General features: G+C 31.1%; 2 protein-coding genes across 2 annotated transcripts in view; both read left to right on the top strand.

Annotated features, from left to right (window-relative positions):
- Window positions 1-22,588, top strand: part of LOC139525537 (uncharacterized) — a 228,890-nt gene that overhangs the window by 160,764 nt on the left and 45,538 nt on the right. The gene's annotated exons all lie outside the window — the stretch shown is intronic.
- Window positions 4,288-22,588, top strand: part of LOC139525538 (carbohydrate sulfotransferase 11-like) — a 38,127-nt gene continuing 19,826 nt past the window's right edge. Inside the window, exon 1 of the mRNA XM_071320943.1 lies at window positions 4,288-4,710. Coding sequence (XP_071177044.1) covers window positions 4,608-4,710 — 103 coding nt within the window. The 5' untranslated portion in view covers window positions 4,288-4,607. The remainder of the gene's footprint in view (window positions 4,711-22,588) is intronic.

Genomic DNA, 22,588 nt, shown 5'->3' with positions numbered 1-22,588 from the left:
GATTAACCAAAGAAAATGGACTTAGAACACTTCTTTTACATTTACTCGTATATGACCAGTTACCCCAATACATGGGGTAAGTGGTCCTTTTTCGCTGTTTGATCTAGTCCTTGATTTCCAACAAGCCCGTGATAGGAACTGAAAAAAATGCCTAAAAATATGAAGAAAGGTCTACACATAATTTATTGGAACGGAGGTGGAAAATATCATCCATGTCCCAGCGAGCTGAAACGTGTGTATACGCTTAATGTGTCCACTTACCCCATTCTCCCCTATATATATATATATATGGAGAATTTAATAAACTATCACGATGAATATTTTTATACATCTTAATTCATAACGCCTGTGTCGTTACAATACAAACACATTACACGTATCACTTTTAACGTACAAGGCCTTTCCCATTTCATCATAGCATGGAAGTAATATTATATATTACTTCCATGATCATAGCAAATGCTTACTTTTAGTTTTAGTATTATAATAATATCATACCATCACTAATTTTTTCTTTGTTTGATTATAAATGGTCTAAATATACATCAACATTTAACTGACTCTAATGTGAATAAAAGTGTGATAAGCCACGACTGTAAAACTACTTCTTTGGCTGTAAAACCAAAAACAAAATCGTCAACTTTATGAAAAATGAAATATTAATGGCTCTAAGATTAAAACAAATATTTTGGTAGAGAAAAAAACAACAACATTACAATAAAAAAATCAATCCGGGTACTAGGCTTGAACTTGGCACTGTTAATATCACACTTATTTCTTTCGGTGCCAACGACTATAGACGATCACGGCTATGCACAGCTTACATGTTATACCTAAAAATTGACATACATTTGTACTTATATATTGTACATTTGTAGCAAGAGCAATTCTGCTTGGGTTTCAGAATGCTTACCACATATAATACTAGTTTATTGACTGATTGACGATGGATGCCAGATGTTTTAACGTTAATATAATCTAAATATAATGAAAGGGAACCAGTTTACACAAAATTTATATATAATTGTTCAATTAAAACCAAACATTATATTTCTTTTCTCATTAACCTGAATCTTGTGGAGTGGTATTAATGTGGCATTTATACTTCCATTTCAGTCATTGTATTAATGTCTTGTAATGTCAATCAAATGGACGACATTGACGACTTTGACATATTCATCAAGTGGAAGTTCATAACGACATTGACTGGCTATACAGCCCTTGTACAGTCAGTTAGATGTGCATTCGGTTACTAAATACCATATATGTAAATATAAAAGGTTTCTAAATGTTGGTGATAAGAGTTTTTCAACTTTACAAAAAAGATTTAAAAAAACAGTATATTGATTATATGTCTTTTTGAATAAATCAAATATACTAAAATCTAATCAATAGCAATAATTTGTAATTATTAAACATTTCAATGAAATAATTAGTTACAACATAAAATCTGGTATCAAAAAGGGGGAATAACAACCAATTTAAGTTACATTGCACTTATTATAAGTTACATGCATATAAATGTGAACCGTGTGAATCTAATGATTTCCAACTATAATAGAATAAAAAAGACAAAATACGAAATTATTTTCATGAAATTCCGTTGATTCATTGCCAGATTATGAAACAGATAGTCGTTTAACAAGAAATGGGTCGTTCGTTGATTATCGTTTACGAATCCACTACTTCTTATCAAATCTCTACTACATAAATTTCTTTCGCTAAAATCTACGTTGTTACATATACACGAGCGAATCGTACAAATTGAAATATATAAAAATTCAAATTCAAATTCAAATATTTATTGCCATGTAAACTTTAAACATTAAGTTTGTGACATACAAAATAATAAACAATATAACTATATTTCACATATATATATATATATATATACACAATCATTCATTTACAGTAAATATTCCAGTGTCCCCTGTCCTTAGTTCTAATGACCTTTTGATGTAGGACCCCAATTTATTTACTTGTGATGGTGTTGATGGATTGAGTATAAAAATCAACTTTTCTTCATCAGATAAATCTTTAACAGAAAAATTAAAATCCAAATTGTTAAAAAAGTTATTTCTTAGTTCCATATTTAATTTACAATCTAATATAAAATGTTTTTCGTTTTCTAATGTTTCACATTTAAGGCATAATCTCTGCTCTCTAGGAATATTAGTATGTCTGCCTTTTTCTAAATTTTATATTATGGTCACTAATTCTTAGTTTTGTTATTAATTTTCTATATGTAAAGTTTGATGTTCTTAAATAGTCTTCAAAACGTAAATTTTGTTTAAGATTCTTATATAAATAAAGTTTACTTTTTTCATCAATGTTTTGCATCTTATCATGTATCAAATTTTCAAAGTAGTTTTTAGAGCTTGTTTTTATATAAACTTTAAATGAATTATTTATTTTTTTGTCTGAACTAGTATTTTGCTGAATTTGTGCTATTTCTAAATTAAGTTCACTTAAAATATTTTTTACATATGTAAACCAGGAGTATACTCCTTCTGAGTCTAAGTTTTTACTAAGCGTGTAAGCTTCTTTTAAAAGAGGATTTAACTTACAGCATTCAAATCTCTTTAAATATAATAAAGTTTGTGTTTTAATATTAAATTCTACAGGAAAATTCAGCTCTAGTTGCAAGATTAGATGCATTCTTTCTAGTTCCTAGTAAAAATTTACAAAAATGAAAGTGTAATTTTTCAATTGGACTTTTTTCTGCAAAACTTAAAATATCTACTTCTTTTCCAGAATTTAAAGCTCTATTTTTTGCTCTAAAAAGAGATATATATGTGTCTAAATATGTAACTTCAGAGTTGTATATCATTATTGGTTTTATGAGGGAATCAAAGAGGTGGCATGCAACTTTGACTGGTAAATTATTCAAAGACTTTGTGTAAGCTTTCAACTCAAATAATGCTTTTGGGCTTTTTTGACAAGTTCTTTAGTACTATGAGACCTGTTGCCATTGCATTTAATTAATAAGCCTAAAAATGAGTATTCTGATACATTATCAATGTATATAAACACCATAAGATGGTGACAAGTGAACGTTACCATCTAAAAATGGATAATAAACGATAGGGAATGAAAAATCATCTCTTATATCATAAATGTTTGTACTAAGCTTCCCGTTAACGATATAGATATCAAGATCGAGGAAAGGGCAGTGGTCATTGTTAGCTCTATTTAAAGTAAGTTCAAGAGGATAAGTTTCTTTAGAATACATACTGAAGTCGTCATTATTGAGAGCCAGTATATCAAAAGTATTGTTAAATTTGTTTATCAGATGTTGTTTTAATGGGTCTTTGTCGATTTTAGCCATAAATTGTAATTCATAACAATACAAAAACAGGTCCGAAATAAGTGGTGCACAGTTAGTCCCCATTGTATTTTACGTCTCTCAGCCAATCCTGATACTTGTATTATACGTCTCTGTGTTAATCCAGATGCTTGTATTATACGTCTCTGTGCCAATCCAGACGCCTGTATTATACGTCTCTGTGTCAATACAGAGGATTGTATTATACGTCTCTGTGCCAACCCAGACGCCTGTATTATACGTCTCTGTGCCAATCCTACTTTCCAGACGCGTGTACTATACGTATCTGTGCCAATCCTACAATCCAGACGCTTGTATTATACGTCTCTGTGCCAATCCTACAATCCAGAGTGAGACGCTTGTATTATACGTCTCTGTGCCAATCCTACAATCCAGAGTGAGACGCTTGTATTATACGTCTCTGTGCCAATCCTACAATCCAGACGCTTGTATCACGATACGTCTCTGTGCCAATCTAGTGCAAACGAATACTAATATCCCAATTGACATTTCTAAGTATTTTTAAAATACTTCAAAAGATTTATAGTAAATTACAGCGACATTATTTGAAAACCTAAGGCAACATCTGATAGTTTTTCGTTACCAAACTAATCGTTCGTTGTCATGATGTTTTGTTTATATTGCTATAAATAAGTATCCGAAATCAATGACAGACATAATCTTAACCGCAAATTAGTTTTATTAATCTTACTAAAATCAAAATTAAGAAATTTCTTTTCATCTAAAAATCAAGTTGTGAGTGAATGCTAACAAGAGAAAATACATAGAACATGACCTACACGGGGTACTGGTTGAGTAGAGACAAACACGGCGCTGCAATATAGAGCATAGAAAAAAGGGGGGATTAGCCAAACAAATTTAAAAAAATGTAAATAACTAGACCATACCATTTAAAACAGGTGTTCCCCGTTACGCCTGATAGTATCATATTAACAAAAAAAATACCATTATCGACTATATTTCATCATCTGTCATTATACATGTGTGGCCGTTAACATGTACCTATAAAAAATTACGAAATCATACTGTCTTTATTTGTATACTAGTATGTGAATGTCATGCTGCCCATCAAGAGCCCTTCGTTGTCTTATTCTTATTATATATGCTGCTGACCTTTGGGAAGTTTTACAATAGTGATTGAAGTTATAAAAAAATCGAAAAGACTTAATACAAAGAGGATTAAGTGATTTGTACGAATAAAATTTTACAAGAAATTGTAACAGATGTCAAATTGGAAACGATTTGGAAGAATTTGAAATTAATGCAGCAAACGATGACGTTTTTAAACAACAAAAGTGGTTGTATGTTGTCTGTGATTTGTATAATCTGTATGGTGATGATGTTATTTCTCGTTAATTTAACAGGTAAGCAATACTGAACACAATATTCAATGGTTAGTTTGTTTATAATTTAATCAAATGTCCAAGATTATTGGTCTTTTTTAATATTGAAGATTCGTACCCATAGATATACTAGTGAAAAAAAGTAAAAACAATATGTGGTAGAATGCGAAAAGTTTATTCATCGTTTTAAATAATTATATTTTAATTAATTTGCCCTTTAAAGGTCACCGATTAGTTAATAAAATTATCTGTATCTGTATTTTAAAAGTTGCCACGAAAATGTTTTATATACTCCATTTGACCACTATCGTAATAACTATCTAAATGTAATCTGTGTCGATATTCTGTACTCCGTGAATTTGAACTTTCTCCTAATAAAACCTCTCATCCTAAGTTACTATGTATCAATAAATTAATAACATTTTCCACGGAAATGCAATAGAACATTAGTTTTTTTTTTCTCTGTGAAAGAGTAGATACCAGGCAGCGTCATAATTATATGCATTTTTTTTTAATTTGAGTACAGTTATTTCATAGTGTTATCTCTCAAATACATTTTCTATCTCTCACAGGTTGAACATATAATAGCTAGTAAATCCTTCTCGAAATAGAAATAAAAAGGCTAACATGAAAAACTTAAAATATTGTATCAAATATTTACATATTTCCATGAAACAAAAAGTTCATTATACTCTAAGATATATTTGGTACAAGAATGCAGGTTGGTTTTTGAATAAGACGTTGCTCACACATATTGTACCAAATTTCAATATTTTGTATCCGAAAGTCAATTTATAGTTTTAGTTTTTTTAGGGGGGTTAATATTGTCCTTTATAATAACTTTTGCGATATAAATTAAAAATAAAACCCCAAAAAAATGGATTGTACTCAATACAGATAACAAAGTTGACCTCAATTTTGCTAGGGGTTGCCTATTAAGTGCCTAACGAAACAGAACCGTAAGGTATCATATAATTGATTATACATCCATGTCCGTTGTTATCTGGTGTAAAGTTGTCCTATTGGCATTCTTATAGCACATATTATCATTAGGTCTTTCCACCTTTCCGTGGAAAGACCTATTGAATTTGTTCTGATTATTATTAAGTCTTTCCACTTTTCTGTGGAAAGACTTATTGTTTTTGTTCTGATTATTATTATTATTAGGTCTTTCCACCTTTCCGTGGAAAGACCTATTGAATTTGTTCTGATTATTATTAGGTCTTTCCACCTTTCCGTGGAAAGACCTATTGAATTTGTTCTGATTATTATTAGGTCTTTCCACCTTTCCGTGGAAAGACCTATTGAATTTGTTCTGATTATTAGGTCTTTCCACCTTTCCGTGGAAAGACCTATTGAATTTGTTCTGATTATTAGGTCTTTCCACCTTTCCGTGGAAAGACCTATTGAATTTGTTCTGATTATTATTATTATTATTTTTTTTTTTTTTTTTCTTCCGCCTAATTTTTTTTCTTGCGTATTATTGATGTTTCAAAAGATGTCGCTTAGATATTTGGAATATGGTATCGTATAGTTTATACGCTTTAAAACTTTACAACTGTGTAACAAAATACTTTACGTTGTAAGAGTTATCTCCCCAAACACTGTTTTTCTTGTGGCCACTACTCCTTCGCAACCGTTAAAGATTACGACAAATTTATTTTACCAAATTGCTCGTTACATCTTCAGGATTAGGATATTCATTTGGACCGAAGCTTTACGGAGACTCCATATGAGAGTTATTCCCCCTTTTCCATTTAATTAAGTGATATGCATTTCTAAATGGTAAACCATAAGTGATAAAGACATAGGGTCTTTAGATTTGGGGTCCTTGGTCGAAAATAATAAAAATGAGGTCAAGGTCAAAGGTCAAGGTCATATTCTAAATTTTGATTTTGGCTTATTTTCATTTATTTTCAAATACCTTATGATATATCGACAAATAATTTTTCATAAATTGTTAGTTGCGACAAGTCCTTACTTGTATATTTTGATTGAAAGGGTGCGCAGACAATAAATGGGAGTTTTTGCCCATCTTACATTTAGAATTACGCGTAAAGTGATATTACTAATAAACCAAACATATTAAAGACCTTGGGTCTTTTGATTTAAGGTCCTTGGTTTGTGAACTTGAAATTGAGGTCAAGGTCATAGGTTGATATGACGTTCTAGATTTTGACCTTTGCTTTAAATTCATATAAATACATCATAAAGCCATAGGAACTAACATTTTAAACTGATTTTTAATATTTCAATATCAAAATAGATCTTTACTAGTGGAAAGACCTACAATTGTTCTCTGAACAATTGGTTTTTAATTATTATTATTATTATTTTTTTTTTTTTTTTTCTTCCGCCTAATTTTTTTTCTTGCGTATTATTGATGTTTCAAAAGATGTCGCTTAGATATTTGGAATATGGTATCGTATAGTTTATACGCTTTAAAAATTTACAACTGTGTAACAAAATACTTTACGTTGTAAGAGTTATCTCCCCAAACACTGTTTTTCTTGTGGCCACTACTCCTTCGCAACCGTTAAAGATTACGACAAATTTATTTTACCAAATTGCTCGTTACATCTTCAGGATTAGGATATTCATTTGGACCGAAGCTTTACGGAGCCTCCATATGAGAGTTATTCCCCCTTTTCCCTTAAATTAAGTGATATGCATTTCTAAATGGTAAACCATAAGTGATAAAGACATAGGGTCTTTAGATTTGGGGTCCTTGGTCGAAAATAATAAAAATGAGGTCAAGGTCAAAGGTCAAGGTCATATTCTAAATTTTTTTTATTTTGGCTTATTTTCATTTATTTTCAAATACCTTATGACATATCGACAAATAATTTTTAATAAATTGTTAGTTGCGACATGTCCTTACTTGTATATTTTGATTGAAAGGGTGCGCAGACAATAAATAGGAGTTTTTGCCCATCTTACATTTAGAATTACGCGTAAAGTGATATTACTAATAAACCAAACATATTAAAGACCTTGGGTCTTTTGATTTAAGGTCCTTGGTTTGTGAACTTGAAATTGAGGTCAAGGTCATAGGTTAATATGACGTTCTAGATTTTGACCTTTGCTTTAAATTCATATAAATACATCATACAGCCATAGGAACTAACATTTTAAACTGATTTTTAATATTTCAATATCGAAATAGATCTTTTCTATAGTCCGTTTGACTTCTATAAATCTTCAAAATATAATTCTTAAAATTTCATTTTTAAAGATAAATATTTTTTTTCTTCATGTATGTTAATGTATGATATATACGAACTATGACTACGCATATCATAATTTTAAACCTATAATCAAAAACGTTACTCATTAGGTCTCTATGTTACTTCAATTTATTTTAATATAAAATACTCAATGGAGTACGTATGAGTAGTGTAACAGCCTTCCATTCAAAACAAAAACATTAGACATGTGCTCTTAACCTGTTTTATTGTACCATGTGACTTTACTCATTTAAATAACTCTGGTCATGTGATTACTGAGCTTTCTGTAGTCAATGAGAAATACAAAAGCATGCACACATGACCAGAGTTATTTAAATGAGTAAAGTCACATGGTACAATGAAACAGGTTAAGAGCACATGTCTAATGTTTTTGTTTTGAATGGAAGGCTGTTACACTACTCATACGTACTCCATTGAGTATTTTATCTTAAAATAAATTGAAGTAACATAGAGACCTAATGAGTAACTTTTTTGATTATAGGTTTAAAATTATGATATTCATAGTCAGAGTTCGTATATATCATACATTAACATACATGAAGAAAAAAAATATTTATCTTTAAAAATGAATTTTTAAGAATTATTTTTTGAAGATTTATAGAAGTCAAACAGACTATAGTGGAAAGACCTACAATTGTTCTCTGAACAATTGGTTTTTAATTATTATTATTATTATTATTAGGTCTTTCCACCTTTCCGTGGAAAGACCTATTGAATTTGTTCTGATTATTATTATTATTTTTTTTTTTTTTTTTTTTCTTCCGCCTAATTTTTTTTCTTGCGTATTATTGATGTTTCAAAAGATGTCGCTTAGATATTTGGAATATGGTATCGTATAGTTTATACGCTTTAAAAATTTACAACTGTGTAACAAAATACTTTACGTTGTAAGAGTTATCTCCCCAAACACTGTTTTTCTTGTGGCCACTACTCCTTCGCAACCGTTAAAGAATACGACAAATTTATTTTACCAAATTGCTTGTTACATCTTCAGGATTAGGATATTCATTTGGACCGAAGCTTTACGGAGACTCCATATGAGAGTTATTCCCCTTTTTCATTTAAGCTAAGTGATATGCATTTCTAAATGGTAAACCATAAGTGATAGAGACCTAGGGTCTTTTGAATTAAGATCCTTCGTCCAAAAAAATGAAAATTAGGTCAAGGTCAAAGGTCAAGGTCAAATTCCAAATTTTGATTTTTGCTTATTTTCACTTATTTTCAATTACTTAATAAGATTTCGAAAATTATTTTTACTAAATTGTTAGTTGCGACATGTCATTACTTATATATTTTGGTTACAAGGGTGCGTAGACAATAAATGGGAGTTTTCGCCCCTTTTATATTTAGAATTATGCGTAAAGTGATTTTACTCATGAACCATACATAATACAGACCTAGGGTGTTTTGATTTGGGATCCTATGTTTATGACCTTGAAATTGAGGTCAAGGTCATAGGTTAATTGGACGTTCTAGATTTTGACCTTTTGTCGAAATTCATATTTATACATCATAAAGCCATAGGAACTGACATTTTCAACTGAATCTTAATATTTTCATATCAAAATAGATCCTTATTGGTTGAAAGACCTTCAATTGTTCTTTGAACAATTGGTTTTTAATTATTATTATTATATTTATTAGGTCTTTCCACCTTTCCGTGGAAAGACCTATTGAATTTGTTCTGATTATTAGGTCTTTCAACCTTTCAGGTGAAAGACCTATAGGGTTTGTTCTGATTATTATTATTATTTTTTTTTTTTTTCTTCCGCCAACTTTTTTTTCCTTCGCTGTTTTTTTGTTTCACAAGATATCGCTTAGATATAAGGTAAATGATATCGAACAGTTAATACGCTTCTGAAACTGACACCGCGTAACAAAAAACTTTACCTTGTAAGAGTTATCTCCCCGAACACTATTTTTCTTGTGGCCACTACTCCTTCGCAACCGTATAAGAAACCGACAAATTTATTTTTCCAAATTCCTTGTTATATCCTTAGGATGTTCTGTTTCATTTCAACCGAAGCTATCCGGAGACTCCATATGAGAGTTATCCCCCCTTTTATATATGATATCAGTGATATGCATTTCTAACTGGTAAACTATAAGTGATAGAGACCTAGGGTCTTTTGATTTAAGATCCTTGGTCCAAAAAAATGAAAATTAGGTCAAGGTCAAAGGTCAAGGTCAAAATCTAAATTTTGATTTTGGCTTATTTTCACTCTTTTTCAATAACCTTATAAGATATCAACAAATTATTTTTACTTAATTGTTAGTTGCGACATGTCGTAACTTAAATTTTTTGATTGGAAGGGTGCGTAGACAATAAACAGGAGTTTTTGCCCCTCTTATATTTAGAATTATGCGTAAAGTGATATTACTCATGAACCATACATACTACTGACCTAGGGTCTTTTGATTTGGGATCCTTGGTTTATGACCTTGAAATTGGGGTCAAGGTCATAGGTTAATTGGACGTTCTACATTTTGACCTTTGCTCCAAATTCATATTTTCATATCATAAAGCCATAGCAACTGACATTTTCAACTGAATCTTAATATTTTCATTTCAAAATAGATCCTTATTGGTTGAAAGACCTTCAATTGTTCTCTGAACAATTGGTTTTTAATTATTATTATTATTATTATTTTTTTTTTTTTTTTTCTTCCGCCTAAATTTTTTTCTTGCGTAGTATTGATATTTCAAAAGATGTCGCTTAGATATTTGGAATATGATGTCGTATAGTTTATACGCTTTAAAAATTTACAACTGCGTAACCAAATACTTTACGTTGTAAGAGTTATCTCCCCAAACACTGTTATTCTTGTGGCCACTACTCCTTCACAACCGTAAAAGATTACGACAAATTTATTTTACCAAATTGCTCGTTACGTCTTCAGGATTAGTATATTCATTTGGACCGAAGCTATCCGGAGACTCCATATGAGAGTTATTTCCCCTAATGCATTTGATATAAGTGATATGTGTTTCTTACTGGTAAACCATCAGTGATATAGGCCTAGGGTCTTTAGATTTGAGGTCCTTGGTCCAAAAAAATGAAAATAAGGTCAAGGTCAAAGGTCAAGGTCATATTCTAAATTTTGATTTTGGCTTATTTTCTCTTATTTTCGACAACCGTGAAAGATATCGACAAATTCTTTTTACTAAATTGTGAGTTGCGACATGTTGTAACTTATAAATTTTGGTTGGAAGGGTGCGTAAACAATAAATGAGAGTTTTCGACCATCTTATATTTAAAATCATGCCTATAGTGATATAACTCATTAATCATACATATTACAGACCTAGGGTCTTTTTGTTTGAGGTCCTTGGTTGGTGACCTTGAAATTGAGGTCAAGGTCAAAGGTTAATAGGACGTTCTAGATTTTGACCTTTGCTTTAAATTCATATTTATACATTATAAAGTTATAGGAACTGACATTTTAGATTGATTTTTAATATTTTGATAAAAAAAATAGATCTTTACTTGTGGAAAGACCTTCAATTGTTCTTTGAACAATTGGTTTTTAATTATTATTATTATTTTTATTTTTTTTCTTCCGCCAACTTTTTTTTCCTTCGCTGTTTTTTTGTTTCGCAAGATCTTGCTTAGATATTTGGTATATTATATCGAACAGTTAATGCGCTTCTAAAACTGACACCGCGTAACAAAAACCATTACCTTGTAAGAGTTATCTCCCCGAACACTGTTTTTCTTGTGGCCACTAAGGCTTCGCAACCATATAAGAAACCGACAAATTTATTTTTCCAAATTGCTCGTTATATCCTCAGGATGTTCTGTTTCATTTTGACCGAAGCTATCCGGAGACTCCATATGAGAGTTATCCCCCCTTTTATATATGATATAAGTGATATGCATTTCTAACTGGTAAACCATAAGTGATAGAGACCTAGGGTCTTTTGATTTTAGATCCTTGGTCCAAAAAAATGAAAATTAGGTCAAGGTCAAAGGTCAAGGTCAAATTTTAAATTTTGATTTTTGCTTATTTTCACTTATTTTCAATTACTTAATAAGATTTCGACAAATTATTTTTACTAAATTGTTAGTTGCGACATGTCGTAACTTATAAATTTTGGTTACAAAGGTGCGTAGACAATAAATGGGAGTTTTCGCCCCTCTCATATTTAGAATTATGCGTAAAGTGATATTACTCATGAACCATACATATTAAGGAACTAGTGTCTTTTGATTCGAGATGTTTAGTCTATGACCTTGAAATTGAGGTCAAGGTCAAAGGTTAATTTGACGTTCTAGATTTTGACCTTTGCTTTAAATTCATATTTATACATCATAAAGCCATAGGAACTGACATTTTCAACTGAATTTTAATATTTTCATATCAAAATAGATCTTTATTAGTTGAAAGACCTTCAATTGTTCTCTGAACAATTGGTTTTTAATTATTATTATTATTTTTTTTTTTTTTTTTCTTCCGCCAACTTTTTTTTCCTTCGCTGTTTTTTTGTTTCACAAGATGTCGCTTAGATATTTGGTATATGATATCGAACAGTTAATGCGCTTCTGAAACTGACACCGCGTAACAAAAACCTTTACTTTGTAAGAGTTATCTCCCCAAACACTGTTTTTCTTGTGTCCACTAAGGCTTCGCAACCGTATAAGAAACCGACAAATTTATTTTTCCAAATTGCTCGTTATATCCTTAGGATGTTCTGTTTCATTTCAATGTAAGCTATCCGGAGACTCCATATGAGAGTTATCCCCCCTTTTATATATGATATCAGTGATATGCATTTCTAACTGGTAAACTATAAGTGATAGAGAGCTAGGGTTTTTCGATTTAAGATCCTTGGTCCAAAAAAATGAAAATTAGGTCAAGGTCAAAGGTCAAGTTCAAATTCTAAATTTTGATTTTGGCTTATTTTCACTTATTTTCATTAACCTTATAAGATATTGACAAATTATTTTTACTAAATTGTTAGTTGCGACTTGTCGTAACTTATAAATTTTGGTTGCAAGGGTGCGTAGACAATAAACGGGAGTTTTCGCCCCTCTTATATTTAGAATTATGCATAAAGTGATATTACTCATGAACCATACATATTAAGGAACTAGTGTCTTTTGATTCGAGATGTTTAGTCTATGACCTTGAAATTGAGGTCAAGGTCAAAGGTTAATTGGACGTTCTAGATTTTGACCTTTGCTTTAAATTCATATTTATACATCATAAAGCCATAGGAACTGACATTTTGAAGTGAATTTTAATATTTTCATATCAAAATAGATCTTTATTAGTTGAAAGACCTTCAATTGTTCTTTGAACAATTGGTTTTTAATTTTTTTTTTTTTCTTCCGCCTAATTTTTTTCTTGCGTAGTATTGTTGTTTAATAAGTTGTCGCTTAGATATTTGGAATATGATATCGTATAGTTTATACGCTTTAAAAATTTACAACTGCGTAACAAAATACTTTACGTTGTAAGAGTTATCTCCCCAATCACTGTTTTTCTTGTGGCCACTACTCCTTCGCAACCGTAAAAGATTACAACAAAATTAGTTTACCAAATTGCTCGTTACATCTTCAGGATTAGGATTTTAATTTTGACCGAAGCTATCCAGAGACTCCATATGAGAGTTATTCCCCCTTATGTATTTGATATAGGTGATATGCGTTTCTAACTGGTAAACCATAAGTGATAGAGACCTAGGGTCTCTTGATTTGAGATCCTTGGTCTAAAAAAATGAAAATAAGGTCAAGGTCAAAGGTCAAGGTCATATTCTAAAATTTGATTTTGGCTTATTTTCACTTATTTTCAAATACCGTATGACATATCGACAAATATTTTTTCCTAAATTGTTAATTGTGACATGTCTTTACTTGTATATTTTGGTTGAAAGGGTGCGCATACAATAAATGGGAGTTTTTGTACATCTTACATTTAGAATTACGCGTAAAGTGGTATTACTCATTAACCAAACATATTAAAGACCTTGGGTCTTATGATTTAAGGTCCTTGGTTTGTGACCTTGAAATTGAGGTCAAGGTCATAGGTTAAAAGGACGTTCTAGATTTTGACCTTTGCTTTAAATTCATATAAATACATCATAAAGCCATAGGAACTAACATTTTAAACTGATTTTTCATATTTCAATATCAAAATAGCTCTTTACTAGTGGAAAGACCTTCAATTGTTCTCTGAACAATTGGTTTTTAATTATTTTTTTTTTTCTTCCGCCTAAATTTGTTTCTTGCGTAGTATTGTTGTTTAATAAGTTGTCGCTTAGATATTTGGAATATGGTATTGTATAGTTTATACGCTTTAAAAATTTACAACCGCGTAACAAAATACTTTGCGTTGTAAGAGTTATCTCCCTAAACACTGTTTTTCTTGTGGCCACTACTCCTTCGCAATTGTTAAAGATTACGACAAATTTATTTTACCAAATTGCTCGTTACATCTTCAGGATTTGGGTATTCATTTGGACCGAGGCTTTACGGAGACTCCATATGAGAGTTATTCCCCCTTTTCCATTTAATTAAGTGATATGCATTTCTAAATGGTAAACCATAAGTGATAAAGACAAAGGGTCTTTAGATTTGAGGTACTTGGTCCAAAAAAATAAAAATGAGGTCAAGGTCAAAGGTCAAGGTCATATTCTAAATTTTCATTTTGGCTTATTTTCATTTATTTTCAAATACCTTATGACATATCGACAAATAATTTTTCATAAATTGTTAGTTGAGACATGTCCTTACTTGTATATTTTGGTTGAAAGGGTGCGCAGACAATAAATGGGAGTTTTTGCCCATCTTACATTTAGAATTACGCGTAAAGTGATATTACTCATTAACCAAACATATTAAAGACCTCGGGTCTTTTGATTTAAGGTCCTTGGTTTGTGACCTTGAAATTGAGGTCAAGGTCATAGGTTAATATATTTTGACCTTTGCTCTGAATTTATATAAATACATCATACAGCCATAGGAACTAACATTTTAAACTGATTGTTCATATTTCAATATCAAAATAGATCTTTACTAGTGGAAAGACCTACAATTGTTCTCTGAACAATTGGTTTTTAATTATTATTATTAGGTCTTTCCACCTTTCCGTGGAAAGACCTATTGAATTTGTTCTGATTATTATTAAGTCTTTCCACTTTTCTGTGGAAAGACTTATTGTTTTTGTTCTGATTATTAGGTCTTTCAACCTTTCAGGTGAAAGACCTATAGGGTTTGTTCTGATTATTATTATTAGGTCTTTCAACCTTTCAGTTGAAAGACCTATAGGGTTTGTTCTGATTATTAGGTCTTTCAACCTTTCAGTTGAAAGACCTATTGTTTTTGTTCTGATTATTATTTTTTTTTTTCTTCCGCCAAATTTTTTTTCCTTCACTGTTTTTGTTTCGCAAGATGTCGCTTAGATATATGGTATATGATATCGAACAGTTACTGCGCTTCTGAAACTGACACCGCGTAACAAAAACCTTTACCTTGTAAGAGTTATCTCCCCAAACACTGTTTTTCTTGTGGCCACTACTACTTCGCAACCGTATAAGAAACCGACAAATTTATTTTTCCAAATTGCTCGTTATATCCTTAGGATGTTCTGTTTCATTTCAATGGAAGCTATCCGGAGACTCCATATGAGAGTTATCCCCCCTTTTATATATGATATCAGTGATATGCATTTCTAACTGGTAAACTATAAGTGATAGAGACCTAGGGTCTTTTGATTTAAGATCCTTGGTCCAAAAAAATGAAAATTAGGTCAAGGTCAAAGGTCAAGGTCAAATTCTTAATTTTGATTTTGGCTTATTTTCACCTTTTTTCATTAACCTTATAAGATATCGACAATTTTTTTTTACAAAATTGTAAGTTGCGACATGTCGTAACTTATAAATTTTGGTTGCGAGGGTGCGTAAACAATAAAAGGGAGTTTTTGCCCCTCTTATATTAAGAATTATGCGTAAAGTCATTTTACTCATGAACCATACATATTAAGGAACTAGTGTCTTTTTATTTGAGATGTTTAGTCTATGACCTTGAAATTGAGGTCAAGGTCATAGGTTAATTGGACGTTCTAGATTTTGACCTTTGCTTAAAATTCATATTAATACATCATTAAGCCATAGGAACTGACATTTTCAACTGAATTTTAATATTTTCATATCTAAATAGATCCTTATTGGTTGAAAGACCTTCAATTGTTCTTTGAACAATTGGTTTTTAATTATTAGGTCTTTCAACCTTTCTGTTGAAAGACCTATTGTATTTGTTCTGATTATTAGGTCTTTCAACCTTTCTGTTGAAAGACCTATTGTATTTGTTCTGATTATTAGGTCTTTCAACCTTTCAGGTGAAAGACCTATAGGGTTTGTTCTGATTATTATTATTATTAGGTCTTTCAACCTTTCAGTTGAAAGACCTATAGGGTTTGTTCTGATTATAATTATTAGGTCTTTCAACCTTTCAGGTGAAAGACCTATTGTTTTTGTTCTGATTATTATTTTTTTTTTTCTTCCGCCAAATTTTTTTTCCTTCACTGTTTTTTTGTTTCCCAAGATGTCGCTTAGATATATGGTATATGATATCGAACAGTTCATACGCTTCTGAAACTGACACCGCGTAACAAAAACCTTTACCATGTAAGAGTTATCTCCCCAAACACTGTTTTTCTTGTTATGTCTAAGGCTTCGCAACCGTATAAGAAACCGACAAATTTATTTTTCCAAATTGCTCGTTATATCCTCAGGATGTTCTGTTTCATTTGGACCGAAGCTATCCGGAGACTCCATATGAGAGTTATCCCCCCTTTTATATATGATTTAAGTGATTTGCATTTCTAACTGGTAAACCATAAGTGATAGAGACCTAGGGTCTTTTGATTTAAGATCCTTGGTCCAAAAAAATGAAAATTAGGTCGAGGTCAAAGGTCAAGGTCAAATTTTAAATTTTGATTTTGGCTTATTTTCACTTACTTCATTAATTTTATAAGATTGCGACAAATTATTTTTACTAAATTGTTAGTTGCGACATGTCGTAACTTATAAATTTTGATTGGAAGGGTGCGTAGACAATAAATGGGAGTTTTTGCCCCTCTTATATTTAGAATTATGCGTAAAGTGATATTACTCATAAACCATACATAATACTGACCTAGGGTCTTTTGATTTGGGATCCTTAGTTTATGACCTTGAAATTGAGGTCAAGGTCATAGGTTAATTGGACGTTCTAGATTTTAACCTTTCTTCGAAATTCATATTTTTATATCATAAAGACATAGCAACTGACATTTTCAATTGAATCTTAATATTTTTATATCAAAATAGATCCTTATTGGTTGAAAGACCTTCAATTGTTCTTTGAACAATTGGTTTTTAATTATTATTATTATTAGGTCTTTCAACCTTTCAGGTGAAAGACCTATTGTATTTGTTCTGATTATTATTATTATTATTATTATTATTATTATTATTATTATTATTTTTTTTCTTCCGCCAACTTTTTTTTCCTTCACTGTTTTTTTGTTTCCCAAGATGTCGCTTAGATATATGGTATATGATATTGAACAGTTAATACGCTTCTGAAACTGACACCGCGTAACAAAAAACTTTACCTTGTAAGAGTTATCTCCCCGAACACTGTTTTTCTTGTTATCTCTAAGGCTTTGCAACCGTATAAGAAACCGACAAATTTATTTTTCCAAATTGCTCGTTATATCCTCAGAATGTTCTGTTTTATTTTGACCGAAGCTATCCGGAGACTCCATATGAGCGTTATCCCCCCTTTTGTATATGATATAAGTGATATGCATTTCTAACTGGTAAACCATAAGTGATAGAGACCCAGGGTCTTTTGATTTAAGATCCTTGGTCCAAAAAAATGAAAATTAGGTCAAGGTCAAAGGTCAAGGTCAAATTCTAAATTTTGATTTTGGCTTATTTTCATTTATTTTCATTAACCTTATAAGATATCGACAAATTATTTTTACTAAATTGTTAGTTGCGCCATGTCGTAACTTATAAATTTTGGTTGCAAGGGTGCGTAGACAATAAATGGGAGTTTTCGCCCCTCTTATATTTAGAATTATGCGTAAAGTGATATTACTCATGAACCATACATATTAAGGAACTAGTGTCTTTTGATTCGAGATGTTTAGTCTTTGACCTTGAAATTGAGGTCAAGGTCAAAGGTTAATTGGACGTTCTAGATTTTGACCTTTGCTTTAAATTCATATTTATACATCATAAAGCCATAGGAACTGACATTTTTAACTGAATTTTAATATTTTCATATCAAAATAGATCTTTATTAGTTGAAAGACCTTCAATTGTTCTTTGAACAATTGGTTTTTAATTATTATTATTATTATTATTATTATTTTTTTTTTTCTTCCGCCAACTTTTTTTTCCTTCACTGTTTTTTTGTTTCGCAAGATGTCGCTTAGATATATGGTATATGATATCGAACAGTTAATACGCTTCTAAAACTGACACCGCGTAACAAAAACTTTTACCTTGTAAGAGTTATCTCCCCGAACACTGTTTTTCTTGTTATCTCTAAGGCTTCGCAACCGTATAAGAAACCGACAAATTTATTTTACCAAATTGCTCGTTACATCCTCAAGATGATTTGATTAATTTTGACCGAAGCTATCCGGAGACTCCATATGAGAGTTATTCCCCCTTTTATATATGATATAGGTGATATGCATTTCTAACTGGTAAACCATAAGTGATAGAGACCTAGGGTCTTTTGATTTAAGATCCTTGGTCCAAAAAAATGAAAATAAGGTCAAGGTCAAAGGTCAAGGTCAAATTCTAAATTTTGATTTTGGCTTATTTTCACTTATTTTCATTAACCTTATAAGATATCGACAAATTATTTTTACTAAATTGTTAGTTGCGACATGTCGTAACTTATAAATTTTGTTTGCAAGGGTGCGTAGACAATAAACGGGAGTTTTTGCCCCTCTTATATTTAGAATTATGCGTAAAGTGATATTACTCATGAACCATACATATTAAGGAACTAGTGTCTTTTGATTCGAGATATTTAGTCTATGACCTTGAAATTGAGGTCAAGGTCAAAGGTTAATTGGACGTTCTAGATTTTGACCTTTGCTTTAAATTCATATTTATACATCATAAAGCCATAGGAACTGACATTTTCAACTAAATTTTACTATTTTCATATCAAAATAGATCTTTATTAGTTGAAAGACCTTCAATTGTTCTTTGAACAATTGGTTTTTAATTATTATTTTTTTTTTTTTTCTTCCGCCAACTTTTTTTTCCTTCGCTGTTTTTTTGTTTCACAAGATATCGCTTAGATATAAGGTAAATGATATCGAACAGTTAATACGCTTCTGAAACTGACACCGCGTAACAAAAAACTGTACCTTGTAAGAGTTATCTCCCCGAACACTGTTTTTCTTGTGGCCACTACTCCTTCGCAACCGTATAAGAAACCGACAAATTTATTTTTCCAAATTGCTCGTTATATCCTTAGGATGTTCTGTTTCATTTCAACCGAAGCTATCCGGAGACTCCATATGAGAGTTATCCCCCCTTTTATATATGATATCAGTGATATGCATTTCTAACTGGTAAACTATAAGTGATAGAGACCTAGGGTCTTTTGATTTAAGATCCTTGGTCCAAAAAAATTAAAATTAGGTCAAGGTCAAAGGTCAAGGTCAAATTCTAAATTTTGATTTTGGCTTATTTTCACCTTTTTTCATTAACCTTATAAGATATCGACAATTTTTTTTACTAAATTGTTAGTTGTGACATGCCGTAACTTATAAATTTTGGTTGCAAAGGTGCGTAAACAATAAAAGGGAGTTTTCGCCCCTCTTATATTAAGAATTATGCGTAAAGTGATTTTACTCATGAACCATACATATTAAGGAACTAGTGTCTTTTTATTTGAGATGTTTAGTCTATGACCTTGAAATTGAGGTCAAGGTCATAGGTTAATTGGACGTTCTAGATTTTGACCTTTGCTTAAAATTCATAGTTATACATCATTAAGCCATAGGAACTGACATTTTCAACTGAATTTTAATATTTTCATATCTAAATAGATCCTTATTGGTTGAAAGACCTTCAATTGTTCTCTGAACAATTGGTTTTTAATTTTTTTTTTTTTTCTTCCGCCAACTTTTTTTTCCTTCGCTGTTTTTTTGTTTCACAAGATATCGCTTAGATATAAGGTAAATGATATCGAACAGTTAATACGCTTCTGAAACTGACACCGCGTAACAAAAAACTTTACCTTGTAAGAGTTATCTCCCCGAACACTGTTTTTCTTGTGGCCACTACTCCTTCGCGACCGTATAAGAAACCGACAAATTTATTTATCCAAATTGCTCGTTATATCCTTAGGATGTTCTGTTTCATTTCAACCGAAGCTATCCGGAGACTCCATATGAGAGTTATCCCCCCTTTTATATATGATATCAGTGATATGCATTTCTAACTGGTAAACTATAAGTGATAGAGACCTAGGGTCTTTTGATTTAAGATCCTTGGTCCAAAAAAATGAAAATTAGGTCAAGGTCAAAGGTCAAGGTCAAATTCTAAATTTTGATTTTGGCTTATTTTCACTTATTCTCATTAACTTTATAAGATTTCGACAAATTCTTTTTACTAAATTGTTAGTTGCGACATGTCGTAACTTAAAATTTTTGATTGGAAGGGTGCGTAGACAATAAACGGGAGTTTTTGCCCCTCTTATATTTAGAATTATGCGTAAAGTGATATTACTCATGAACCATACATACTACTGACCTAGGGTCTTTTGATTTGGGATCCTTGGTTTATGACCTTGAAATTGGGGTCAAGGTCATAGGTTAATTGGACGTTCTAGATTTTGACCTTTGCTCCAAATTCATATTTTCATATCATAAAGCCATAGCAACTGACATTTTCAACAGGATCTTAATATTTTCATATCAAAATAGATCCTTTTTGGTTGAAAGACCTTCAATTGTTCTTTGAACAATTGGTTTTTAATTATTATTATTATTATTATTATTAGGTCTTTCAACCTTTCAGGTGAAAGACCTATAGGGTTTGTTCTGATTATTATTATTATTATTATTATTATTATTATTTTTTTTTTTTTTTTTCTTCCGCCAACTTTTTTTTCCTTCGCTGTTTTTTTGTTTCACAAGATGTCGCTTAGATATTTGGTATATGATATCGAACAGTTAATGCGCTTCTGAAACTGACACCGCGTAACAAAAACCTTTACCTTGTAAGAGTTATCTCCCCAAACACTGTTTTTCTTGTGGCCACTACTACTTCGCAACTGTATAAGAAACCGACAAATTTATTTTTCCAAATTGCTCGTTATATCCTTAGGATGTTCTGTTTCATTTCAACGGAAGCTATCCGGAGACTCCATATGAGAGTTATCCCCCCTTTTATATATGATATCAGTGATATGCACTTCTAACTGGTAAACTATAAGTGATAGAGACCTAGGGTCTTTTGATTTAAGATCCTTGGTCCAAAAAAATGAAAATTAGGTCAAGGTCAAAGGTCAAGGTCAAATTCTTAATTTTGATTTTGGCTTTTTTTCACCTTTTTTTTATTAACCTTATAAGATATTGACAATTTTTTTTTACTAATTTGTTAGTTGCGACATGTCGTAACTTATAAATTTTGGTTGCGAGGGTGCGTAAACAATAAAAGGGAGTTTTCGCCACTCTTATATTAAGAATTATGCGTAAAGTGATTTTACTCATGAACCATACATATTAAGGAACTAGTGTCTTTTTATTTGCGATGTTTAGTCTATGACCTTGAAATTGAGGTCAAGGTCATAGGTTAATTGGACGTTCTAGATTTTGACCTTTGCTTAAAATTCATATTTATACATCATTAAGCCATAGGAACTGACATTTTTAACTGAATTTTAATATTTTCATATCTAAACAGATCCTTATTGGTTGAAAGACCTTCAATTGTTCTCTGAACAATTGGTTTTTAATTTTTTTTTTTTTTCTTCCGCCAACTTTTTTTTCCTTCGCTGTTTTTTTGTTTCACAAGATGTCGCTTAGATATTTGGTATATGATATCGAACAGTTAATGCGCTTCTGAAACTGACACCGCGTAACAAAAACCTTTACCTTGTAAGAGTTATCTCCCCAAACACTGTTTTTCTTGTGGCCACTACTACTTCGCAACCGTATAAGAAACCGACAAATTTATTTTTCCAAATTGCTCGTTATATCCTTAGGATGTTCTGTTTCATTTCAACGGAAGCTATCCGGATACTCCATATGAGAGTTATCCCCCCTTTTATATATGATATCAGTGATATGCATTTCTAACTGGTAAACTATAAGTGATAGAGACCTAGGGTCTTTTGATTTAAGATCCTTGGTCCAAAAAAATGAAAATTAGGTCAAGGTCAAAGGTCAAGGTCAAATTCTTAATTTTGATTTTGGCTTATTTTCACCTTTTTTCATTAACCTTATAAGATATCGACAATTTCTTTTTACTAAATTGTTAGTTGCGACATGTCGTAACTTATAAATTTTGGTTGCGAGGGTGCGTAAACAATAAAAGGGAGTTTTCGCCCCTCTTATATTAAGAATTATGCGTAAAGTGATTTTACTCATGAACCATACATATTAAGGAACTAGTGTCTTTT

The sequence above is a fragment of the Mytilus edulis genome, chromosome 5 (assembly GCF_963676685.1).
Source record: "Mytilus edulis chromosome 5, xbMytEdul2.2, whole genome shotgun sequence".
NCBI lineage: Eukaryota > Metazoa > Mollusca > Bivalvia > Mytilida > Mytilidae > Mytilus > Mytilus edulis.
The sequence above is the reverse complement of the archived record's forward strand: the minus strand, read 5'-3'. Positions and strand labels throughout refer to the sequence as shown.